At 30.0% G+C, this 12,563-nt stretch overlaps 1 protein-coding gene across 1 annotated transcript; it reads left to right on the top strand.

The window, feature by feature from the left end:
* Positions 1-6,283: 6,283 nt before the first annotated feature.
* Positions 6,284-7,360, top strand: LOC107611576 (uncharacterized). Its single transcript, XM_016313487.1, has 2 exons — positions 6,284-6,533; positions 6,654-7,360. The coding sequence occupies exons 1-2, from the start codon at positions 6,284-6,286 to the stop codon at positions 7,358-7,360; spliced, it is 957 nt and encodes a 318-aa protein (XP_016168973.1).
* The last annotated feature ends 5,203 nt before the right edge of the window (positions 7,361-12,563 follow it).

The following is a 12,563-nucleotide window of genomic DNA, read 5'->3' on the forward strand; positions in this document are numbered from 1 at the left end:
TAATGAGAAATAATTTTAGTGAGGAATAATTTTAGTGATTAAAATAACATTTTAGCGAGGAATAATTTTAGAGTGTAACTAAAAGTTAGATAATGTAACTGCAAATTTTAATGCTTAAGTGAATAGAGAGAGTAGCGCCCACCTTTGTGTATTTAGGTTTTACTAGTCTACATGTATTAATTTTGAACAATTAGTATTAATTTTCATTTTTGATTTAACAATATCGCCCCTCCTCCAACTATATTTATATGTTTATTTATTTTGACTCCAAATATTAGTTAACTCTGCTTTCATTTTTACTCACTTTTTTCAATCTATATTTAAATTAGGGATGGTAAAACTCCCCGAGATGCGGGGATCTTTGCGGGGACTGCTCCGAATGGGGACTGATTGTGGAGAATTTTTTCCGCGGAGATGGGGATGGGGGACAAAATTCTCCCGAAGCAGGCATGGGGACCCGAGCGGGATCCTCGCCCCGTCCCCGCTATTCCTCGAAATTTATGAATTTCCTGAATTATCCTTAATAGTTTATTTCTCATATTTATTTTTTAGTCATTTCTCACACACACATATATATAGAAACCCAAAACTCCTAATCTTTATTTGCATAACCCTTCTTCAATTCAGAAATCCCTAACGCTGTCCATACTCCATCAAACCTCTCTGTAGCCACCCCCTCGCCACCCTTCTCACCGCGTCGTAATTTCTATTTGCGGCGTTCCTTTTCGTAACTCTACCGTTGTGTCTATTCTCCTCTCTATTGCCGTGTCTCCCACCTCGTCCACTGCTTTGTCCTTTGTCTCATTGTTGCGTCCCCCATTGCGTCATTTCGAAAGAAGTCATCACCATCGTGTCATTTAGACTTTTGTATAAAATCTTGCAGTTTTTGTATAAGATAGATACTTGTTCATATGAAAATTAATAATTAGTTAAAACTATTATATAAATAGGGAATGAGTCCCCGCGGAGAATGGGACCCGTAGAGAATGGGCATGGAGAGCAATATTTCTCCACGGCGGAAAATGGGGACGGAGATGAGGAGTAAATCTGAGGGCGGGGATGGGGAGCAGGGAGGCATCCCCCGCCTCCGCCCTGCCCCATTAACATCCCTAATTTAAATCTAGATATAATGAATTTTAAATGTCCCAAAATTATAAAATTATAAAGAATAAAGGAAAGAAAGAATTTATTAATTAAATGAAAAAATTACACTAATGAATACAAGATAAAAAATCAATAGTCATTTCCTCCTCTAATCAACTTGTTCAAAATGACCCATTTTACAGAAAAAAACAACTACTACTTGTTCGAAACCGAATTAAATATTTTCATTTTAATAAGTTTTTAAAAATATTTTGAAAGTTAAATTCTCTGATACTAATTCAAAGGCTTTTAGTTTTGTTCGAGATAAAACAGTGAAATTAATATTGCATTTTTTTTCTTTTTTGATCTTAACATATTGTCTTCATTGCTACCTATTGTGAAGCACGAAACTTTAAATTATATTTGATTTGTGTTTTCATTTTTTGTTTTTATTTTTAATATTTTTTTAATTTTTGAATTTTGTAAAAAAAAATAAAAAACAGTAAAAACAATAAAATCATATTTTTTTTCCTTCACAAAGTATGAAAATAAAAAATATTGAAATTAAAAAAAGAAAATGAAAATGCAAATCAAACTCACAATTTTTATATTGAAACAAAGCATGAAACTTTGGTATTCTGAAAGCTAGGTTCCTTGCAATGATACTATTATGCATTGGCGGAATTATATGTAAAAATATAATAAAATGATCAAATAACATTTTAGAAACAATTCAACTCTTGTTAGTTGTTAGTCTTTTGACTCTTTTCCTTCCTTCCAGCTTCAGTGTAACTACCAAAATAATTGAGTTTGTGAAAGTATATATATGCCAATATTAACCCCGTAACAAACATATATGCTTTTTGGCGATAAAAGTTAGTCAAGAAGGGTAGAGGAAAATGACAAAATGATAAAGTAAAAGATGGTGTATGGATAATACTTACTGTACTACCAAACATATATATGTGGAGTTTATGAAAAGTGGTATGAATTAGTATGCAATCAATGTCATTGATAATTAGACAACATTGGAATATGCTTGAGAGTTGAGGCCAACAAAGAAATAAGCTAAAACTGTGGATGAATGTATAAATTAAAGGGCATGATCCTTTATATAGTAGAACCCACAAGTATTAAAAGAACTCTGCCTTGCTCTATCGTTATGGTTTTTTTTAATTATTTTTAAATTTAATTATTCTATGAATCCTTATAATTTTATTAAATTTATAATTAAATTTTTAAATTATTTTAATTTTTTAAATTAAATCCCTGTTAATAATAAAAGCTAAGAAAAATATTTACAAGCTCTGAAATTACTACTATACTCATTATTTTTACTTTATATAATTTAGTACTCATCTAATCTTAATTCCTTTTACCGTTTTTCTTTTTTCTTCTCCTCTTCTATAAGAAAGTAGAATGCATATTCAATAATTTTGATGAGGAGACATCAATAATATTAGAGTAAAATATTATTTTAATTCCTAATATTTAGACCGAATCTTAATTTAATTCTTAACATTTTAAACATCTTATTTTAATCTCAAAAAAAAAAAAAGAGTTTAATGTTGTCCTAGCTACCATTAAATTTGACATAAACAATTCACATATTGAAGAACTAATAGCATTCAATTTCAGTATATAAGTAAAATCGATCTACCAACGATCACTAATATAAAAGTTTTTTCTTTAATTTTGGAGCATTGATGATTGATTGTTAAGATTTGAAGTTTTGTACAAAAAAAAAGTTGAGAAGAAAAAATGTTACAAAAAAAAATTTGATTATATTTTTTTAACACATAAAAGAAGATATGACTAAACTAGTAACGTTATCAATATTCATGGCACTTATTCTATCAACTATTAGTGTCAAATTTAACAGTAAGACAACATTGAATCTATTTAAAAGTTTTTGGGACAGAAATAAAATATTTAAAACGTTAAGGACCAAATTAAAATTTGACCAAAACTTTAAAAACCAAAATAAAACTTACTCATAATATTATTACCAAGATACAAAGAAATAAGTAAATTAAATCAAAAACAAAATTTGGTTTTCAAGGGTGAACTTTAATCTCCAAACTCCAATGTATATATAGCTACATTGTCAAATTCATACTTTTTACATTAACTCACCATTTTGTCCAGTCATTTGGATTATCTTTGCCATAAAAGACTTTACCTTCTCGAGAGTTAGTAGCACTAGCGGTACCATCTTGACGTAGACCACCATATTTTATACTAATAATTAATTTTTTAGTGAATAATTTTAATGTATATATAATACGGTTGAAACTCTTGACAAGTCAGCTATAAAATTCAAGTGTATTATTCATATATCAAATACTTTTGATATTCGTATAAAAATACGATCGTTACTAATTAATTTTGTATTAAAATTTTTTTAATTAACAAAACAAAAAAATATATATTTAGTTGTTAAAAAAATACTGATGTCAAAATGGTGTTTATTATAAAGGATGTTATACATAACAAAAATATTTGTAACAACACAAATTCATCAATTAACCACGAAGATTTGTAACAAAAATAATAAATGGGTCACTCAGTCATACGAAATAAATCTTCTCCCATAAATAATAGATGAACAAAACAAAGAAATAAATCTTCTCCCATAAATTTAACAATTCAAAATTCGAGGGAATCTAATTTTAGTTATGTAGAGTTAATTTTTTAGTTAGAAAAAATTGTATCGTAAATTTAAGTCATAAAAATTCTATACAAGTACTTTAATTTGTGAAAATTTGTACAAAGATACAAATCATAAGAATGAACTAAGATAAGTTTTAATTTTAAATATAATTTAAATTTAATTTTTTTATCTAATAATGAGTGAAATTTTAGAGGCGAAAATTATAGATTTTGAAAGCCTGCCCTTTTACACATTTAATCATTCAGTGCAGGAGAAACACAAACATAATTAGTGATTATATTAGATTGGTGTTAGCGAAAATTTGTAGACAGCAAATCAACTAATATACTTTTTATATTAATATCAAATTCATTTAAAAAAGTGAGTCAAACCAAAAGAGGTATATTTTAAATTGACTACTATTTTTCTTATCTCCTATCACGTTTTTTTATTATAGTTTAACATTTTAATAGTAGTATAATGAAATGAAAAATACATAGAGGAAAATTCGAAATATAATCTATTATAACAATACAAATTGAAGAGTTCAAGAACCATACGTTTTACCGAATTAGAAATTCAGATGGCTAATCATTAAATTGATTATAGGCTTGAAAATTGAATGATATAGAACCTGCTTTGATACGTTGAAAACCCAATTTTGGTTTCTTAAAACATTTTAAAGTAATTGAGGTGGTAGGATATTGAGATTCCTTCTTTTGAAAACTGCATAATATGGTTGCAGAATCAACTAATTGAAACATCAATTTCTCAACTTAGAGATGACCTTTTTGATTAGGACCAATTTTATATTGAAGTTACAGGATCTTACTAGTGCTAAAGATCGATTTAAAAATTTTTACAAATTTAAAAAGCTCAAGATTTGTTGTAACTCTAAATTGACAATTAACATTCTCAAAGTTTAGTTTAAAGTATCACAATCACTATAAGAAAAAAGTTGAATACTGTCGAATTTATTGTCGGTAATAGCGTCAAAATCGTAAGGTTAAGTAATTATTGGAGAATTTACGTATCTGACGGTAAATTCACCGGTAATATTTAGAGGGGAACAAAAATAAATTGGCGCGTCCTTTAGGGTCGGATTTATCGTCGGATTTTAAACCAACTTAGTGAAACAATGCGTTTTGGTGACCCGCAATGATTTATTGTGGGATTTTTCCGATGGTAAATCCCACGATAATTGGGCCGTAAATTCAAAGCACGAACCATCTTCCCCCTCATTCGAATTTCACTCTCTCTCTCTAACCCTCTCGCCTCCCTTTCTCTATCTACCCTTCTACCCCTCTGCCCTTTCTCTCTCTAACTCTCTCGCCTTCCTTGTCGTCACCGGCCACCCTAAGCTGCCGCCTCTCCCTTCTCTTTCTAACCCACTCTAGCTCGGCCCCTGTCACACAGCCCCTGTTCTTAGCTTGTTCTAGCTAGCTTCCAAATTCGATGACCGTTCGTTTTCCGCTTCTCGCACTGGCAACATCATAGTGCCGTTGCAACTCCTTTCATCTTCTTCGTTCCATTTTGTTTTGTCAACTCAGGTTACTACTCTATTTTTTATTTCTATCTTAGTTAAATTTAGTTTCATTAATTTGATTTCTCATTAGTTAGTTAGAATTAATTTTCTGTTAGTGGATTTAAGTGGTTAGGATAGACTAGATTAGGTTATAAGGTTTTGAATTGCTGAAAAATATTTGAATTATTTGGATTATACTTGGTTGTTGCTGGTTTTGAATTATTTGTTGCTGGTGTTGATTGTTGATTTGAAATTGGGGCTGTCAAATGCTATTTGATCTTGATTTTGCATGTTTGATGTTTGTACATGCCAAGTGTTCGTTATAACACCCTACTACACAGAACCTTATGCTTAAGTCATAAGATAGAGGTGATAAGGTATTACGACTTCTAAAAATAAAATTATATATATATATATATATATATACTAGTGTGAAAAATATTTATAACTAGGAGCCTTTGAAGAAAGGGGTAATGCAAAAACGTTAAATTTGAAAAAAACACAACACTCCCGAATGCGATAACGTAAGCGAAGTGAGGTAAAAGAATAGTTGCTAAATAAAAGGTGATTAGTGGCAATGTAACCTAATGAGTTATAGCCTGTTCATATATATATATATATATATATATGGTACTGTTTGTTTTCAATAGAAAAGAAAATAAGAGGTTCCACTGTTCAACCTTTGTATACCCCTGTTTCTTTCTCTTCTTCTCGGTAACCTTTCCTTCTCTCTCATTCATTGTTGCTGTGCTCTCAAAGCTTCAGTGCTTTATCATGGTGCGGTGAGCCTTTCTCTCCTTCTCTTTTCCTTCCTTCACACAACTCACTCAACAGAAATGGATGAAAGTGCATCACCTCCCTTTTCTGCAATTGTGCAAGACGGTGACTCCGATCAACCAATAAGCGAAGGAAAGATTTTTATTTGTTCAATTTCGTAGAAACTCCACGGCAGACTCCGTTCCCAGCATGGTGCTTCTCCAGGGTTCGATGTTCACACTCTATCTCATCTCCTCAATCAACTCATGCACTTGCAGTCGCAATTGAATCGCAAAAGTGTGAGTCCTCTTTCTGATCCCTCAAGTGTATTCTTTCTTCATCCAAGCGAAAATCTTGGGGTTTCAATTATTTCTGTGAAATTGGATACCAAGAACTATAATGAATGGTCTAGAGCAATGTTAATTGCACTAAAATCTAAGAATAAGCTTGGCTTTGTGGATGGCACATTACCGAAACCTAGTGTAGATGATCCCAATTTTTCAGCTTGGGACAAGTGTAATACCTTTGTTGTGGCATGGATTCTTCAATCCCTGAGTAATGAAATTTCAAGAAGTGTCATTTGGAATGATATAGCTGTGGATATCTAGAATGATTTGAGGCATCGTTACTATCAAGGTGATATCTTCAAGATTGCAGAATTGGAAGAAAAATTATTCTCTTTGAAGCAGGGGGATTCAAGCATCACTGCTTACTTTACAAAATTGAAGGATATTTGGGAAGAAATTGAAAATTTTAAGTCTATTCCTCTTTGTGTAGCATGTGAATCCACATGTGTTTGTGGGCTAGAAAAGCTTCGAATTCAGAAAAAGGAGACTTATTCTATTCGATTCCTTAGGGGACTAAATGAGCAATACCACAATGTTTGTTCTCAAGTCATGCTTGCTAAACCTCTTCCAGATGTTAATGAAGTCTTTTCTTTGCTCACACAACAAGAGAGACATTTGCATTTGACCGACGAAAATGTACATGATCCACAAATCGTGCTAGCTGCTGCAAATTTTGATAGATTTGTTAATCGCGACAGTAATTCAAGATTCAATTCTCGTGGTAGGGGTGGATCTGGAAGAAGCAATAGAGGGAGGGGTCGAGGTAGTTTTGGTAGAGGCTACCCTAAAATCTGCTCATTTTGCAATAAGACTAGGCACTTGGTAGATGTTTGCTACCAAAAACACGGGTTCCCTCCCCATATGAAGCAGCAGCCTAGAAGCGTTAGCATCAACATGGCCGCAGAAAAGAAATGTGATGACAAGAGCAGTTCAAACTCAACTCAACTGGCAGATCCAACTAGCTCTACAGTAACATTGTCTCTTGAACAAAGGTAACTCCTTATGTTTATCCTCCAACAAGAAGACACTCAGCCTCCAGGTGCCAACCCAGCTCCTCACTCAATCAATCCTTCCAACACCTCAGGTAACTTTTATGCTTTGTCAATGAGCACACATATTTCTTACTTGCATACAATAAAAAATTTCTTTTCAAAATCTTGGATTGTGGACACAAGAGCCACTAACCATGTTACTCACACCATATCAAATTTTGCAAGTTATAGACACATCAATCCTATTTTAGTTAAACTTCCCAATGGCTCGCAAATTACAACACAAGGTACTCCAGTCTTATTGAATTTCTTTCATGGCTTAAATTCTTGAGTTTGATTATTTTTTCTTTGTGAATTTTTAAAAGATATTTCTTACCCTTATTAATTGATTCATATAAAAAATATATCAATTGATTCATTTCATATAAATTTTCATTGAATCTAACTTAGTCACTATTTCTATTTTTGTTTTTTCACTGCTGAATTATGAAATCAGTGTGCCAAAACGGTTTTCAAAACCCACTATTTTTGCCTCTAAAATTTCATCACTGTTGGGTCAAAAGAATCAAACTCAAATAATGTTTACAGTCAAAATATATCTTAGCCATTTCTTACGATTTGCATCGTTGTGCGAATTTTCACAAGGTACTTTAATCTTATTGAATTTCTTTCATGGCTTAGATTCATGAGTTTGATTTTTGTTTTATGAATTTTTAAAGGATATTACTTACCCTTATTAATTGATTCACTCCATATAAATTTTTATTGAATCTAAGCTAATCACTATTCCTGATTTTGTTTTTTCACAGTTGAATTATAAAATCAGTATGTCAAAATTGTTTTAAAACCTACCATTTTCGCCTCTAAAATTTTATCACTTTAATTTTATTAAATTTATTTTATGGTTTAGATTCATGAGTTCGACTTTTTTATTCTTTCTGGGTTCTTAAATAATATTTCTCACCCTTATTAATTGACTCATATAAAAAATATAGAAACAATTTGTGCTAAAAGGCTTCAATTAAAAAAAAGGACTAATTATATTAAAATTGTTAAGAAAGATCAAATAAATATTATATTAACGAAGGACCAATAAATAAAATTTGAAATGACAAAATTATCTTATTATTATCTTCTTCTCTCCCAATTGTTTGTTTCGTGTTTTCTCCTCCTTCATTATCTCTATCGCCGATGTGCTTCAAATTTTCCATGCTTAGGCGCACAAGAAGATGAAGCCGACAGAAACAAAGAAGAAGATATGTCGAAAAAGAGAAAGAAGAAGCACAGTGCCAATAGAAATAATGGAGGGGGAGAAAACACGGAGCAAACAATTGGAAGAGAAGAAGATAATAATAGGATAATTTTATCGTTTCAAATATTATTGGTGGGTAGTGCTTAGGGCTCACTCTCTTCTCTCTATTCAAGCCTCTCTATATGTGAGGAAAATGGCTGATTTGGTTGCTAAGTGAAGGGATTATAGTGTGTGGAATTTGAACTTCGGGTCCAAGTGAGACCCAATTCAATTTCTTAGACTTTTTGCTAAACTTTGAACCAAACCTTTAAGATAATTACTCGAGTTTAAGTTCTAAATATCTTTTCTTGTCATTTTCACATTTTTAGTTTTTTCCCTCGCAGTACCTGACAAATTTATGCCAGTAAAATTAATTTTAAACACTAGTATATTTTTGCGCTCAATTTTATTTTTAAAATTATATTTTTATCAAAAAATTTTTAAATTCTAAATCTTAAATCTTTTAACCATTTTTGCTCATATTTAATTTGCTTATAAATTATTAGTTATTTTTCTGTCTTACATATGTATATATATTTCTTTATTTCGTCCAAATATAATTTATGGAAGAAGATTTGTTTTGTATGTTTCAAGATCATTTATTATAAACCATAATAAAATAGTATTAGGAAATAATTATATTTATTTTGGTTTTACTCGAATATTTTTTAAAATAGATTTGATAATTATGAAAAAATAAATTAATTGATTCACTCTATATAAATTTTTAATGAATCAATGTTCCTGTTTTTGTTTTTTGTGCCGCTCAATTATCAAATCAGTGTGCCAAAAAAGTTTTAAAGCCCACCCATTTTATCTCTAAAATTTTGTCATTGCTGGGTCAAAAATCAAACTCAAATCACGTTTATAGTCAAAATATACCTTAGCCATTTCTTACGATTTGCATTGTGCGAATTTTCACAAAGTACTTTAATCTTATTAAATTTATTTCCTGGCTTAGGTTAATGAATTCCATTTTTTAAAGTATATTTCTTAACCTTATTAATTGATTCATATATATAAAAAAATATATAAATCGATTCACTCCTTATAAATATTCGTTGAATTTAACCTAATCACTATCCTTGTTTTTATTTTCCGCCGTCGAATTCTCAAATCAATGTGCCAAAAGGGTCCCACTATCTTCGTCTCTATAATTTTATCATTGTTGGGTTAAAAAAATCAAACTAAAATCATGTTTATAGTCAAAGTATATCGTAGCCATTTCTTATGATTTGCATCATTTTGCGAATTTTTACAAGGTACTTTAATCATATTGAATTTCTTTCATGGCTTACGTTCAAGAGATCGATTTTTTTATTCTTTCTAGATTTTTAAAGGATATTTCATATCCTTATTAATCGATTCAGATAAAAATTATATTAATTGATTCACTCCATATAAATTTTAATTGAATCTAACGTAATTATTATTTCTGTTTTTGTTTTTTCACTGATCAATTATTAAATTAGTGTGCCAAAAGGTTTTTGAAACTCACCATTTTCGCCTCCAAAATTTAATCACTCCAAGGTCAAAAAAATGAAACTCAAATCACGTTTACAGACAAAATATATCTTAACCAATTCTAACGAATTGCATCGTTGTGAGAATTTTCATAAGGTACTCTAGTCTTATTGAATTTCTTTTATGGCTTAGATTTTTGAGTTTGATTTTTTTTTCTTTGTGAATTTTTAAAAGACATTTCTTATCCTTATTAATTGATTCATATAAAAAATATATCAATTGTTTCACTCCATATAAATTTTCATTGAATCTAACTTAGTCACTATTTCTGTTTTTATTTTTCACTACTGAATTATGAAATCAGTGTGCCAAAAGAGTTTTAAAACCCACTATTTACGCCTCTAAAATTTCATCACTGTTGGGTCAAAAGAATCAAACTCAAATAATGTTTACAGTCAAAATATATCTTAGCCATTTCTTACGATTTGCATCGTTGTGCAAATTTTCACAAGGTACTTTAATTTTATTGAATTTCTTTCATGGCTTAGAATTATGAGTTTGATTTTTTTTTTTTTGAATTTTTAAAGGATATTACTTATCCTTATTAATTGATTCACTCCATATAAATTTTTATTGAATCTAACCTAATCACTATTCTTGATTTTGTTTCTCCGCCGTTGAATTATAAAATCAGTTTGTCAAAAGGGTTTTAAAACCTACCATTTTCGCCTCTAAAATTGTATCACTTTAATCTTATTGAATTTGTTTTATGGTTTAGATTTATGAGTTCAATTTTTTTATTCTTTTTGATTTCTTAAAGAATATTTCTCACTCTTATTAATTGACTTATATAAAAAATATAAAAACAATTTTGCTAAAGACTATTAAGAGACTTTAATTTAAAAAAGGACTAATTATATTAAAATTGTTAAGAAAGATCAAATAGATATTATACTAACGAAGGACCAATAAATAAGATTTGAAATGACAAAATTATCTTATTATTATCTTCTTCTCTCCCAATTGTTTGTTTCGTGTTTTCTCCTTCTTCATTATCTCTATCGCCGATGTGCTTCCAATTTACCATGCTTAGGCGCACAAGAAGATGAAGCCGACAGAAACAAAGAAGAAGATATGTCGAAAAAGAGAAAGTAGAAGCACAACGGCGATAGAAATAATGGAGGGGGAGAAAACACAGAGCAAACAATTGGGTGAGAAGAAGATAATAATAGGATAATTTTATCGTTTCAAATCTTATTGGTGGGTAGTGCTTAGGGTTCACTCTCTTCTCTCTATCCGAGTCTCTCTCTATACGAGGAAAATGGCAGATTTGGTTGCTAAGTGAAGGGGTTATAGTGTGTGGGATTTGGGCTTTGGTTCCAAGTGAGACCCAATTCAATTTCTTAGACCTTTTGCCGAACTTTAGACCAAACATTTTAGATAAGTGCTCGAGTTTAAGTTCTAAATATTTTTTCTTGTCATTTTTACATTCTTAGTTTCTTCCCTCGTAGTACCTGACAAATATATGTCAGTAAGATCAATTTTAAACACTAGTATATTTTTGCGCTTAATTTTATTTTCAAAGTTAAATTTTTACAGGTAAATTTTTAAATCCTAATCTTAAATCTTTTAACCGCTTTTGCTCACATTTAATTTGTTTATAAATTATTAGTTATTTTTTCATCTTACACATGTATATATATTTCTTTATTTCGTCCGAATATACTTTATGGAAGAAGATTTCTTTTGTATATTTCAGGATCATTTATTATAAACCATAATAAAATCGTATTAGGAAATAAGAAAAATAATATTAAATTCGAATTATATTTATTTTGGTTTGACTCGAATATTTTTTAAAATAGATTTGATAATTATATAAAAATAATTTAATTGATTCACTCTATATAAATTTTTATTAAATCACTGTTCCTGTTTTTGTTTTTTGTGCCGCTGAATTATCAAATCAGTGCGCCAAAAAAGTTTTAAAGCCCACCCTTTTTATCTCTAAAATTTTGCCATTGCTGGGTCAAAGATCAAACTCAAATCACGTTTATAGTCAAAATATATCTTAGCCATTTCTTACAATTTGCATTGTTGTGCGAATTTTTACAAAGTACTTTAATCTTAATAAATTTATTTCCTGGCTTAGATTAAAGAATTCTATTTTTTAAAGGATATATCTTAACCTTATTAATTGTTTCACATAAAAAAATATATAAATCGATTCACTCCATATAAATATTCATTGAATCTAACCTAATCACTATCCTTGTTTTTGTTTTCCGCCGTCGAATTCTCAAATCATTGTGCCAAAAGGGTTCCACCATCTTCGCCTCTATAATTTTATCATTGTTGGGTCCAAAAAATCAAACTAAAATCACGTTTATAGTCAAAGTATATCTTAGCCATTTTTTATGATTTGCATCATTTTGCAAATTTTTCCAAGGTA

Source organism: Arachis ipaensis, chromosome B8 (assembly GCF_059453495.1).
Source record: "Arachis ipaensis isolate K30076 ecotype BB chromosome B8, ASM5945349v1, whole genome shotgun sequence".
Classification (NCBI taxonomy): domain Eukaryota; kingdom Viridiplantae; phylum Streptophyta; class Magnoliopsida; order Fabales; family Fabaceae; genus Arachis; species Arachis ipaensis.

Bases quoted from the DNA above. Each gene is read 5' to 3' on its own strand.
- LOC107611576 (XM_016313487.1), top strand. From the start codon at position 6,284: ATGCACTTGCAGTCGCAATTGAATCGCAAAAGTGTGAGTCCTCTTTCT. The intron at 6,534-6,653 runs GTAATACCTTTG...GTTACTATCAAG, and splicing joins TTTTTCAGCTTGGGACAAGT to GTGATATCTTCAAGATTGCA.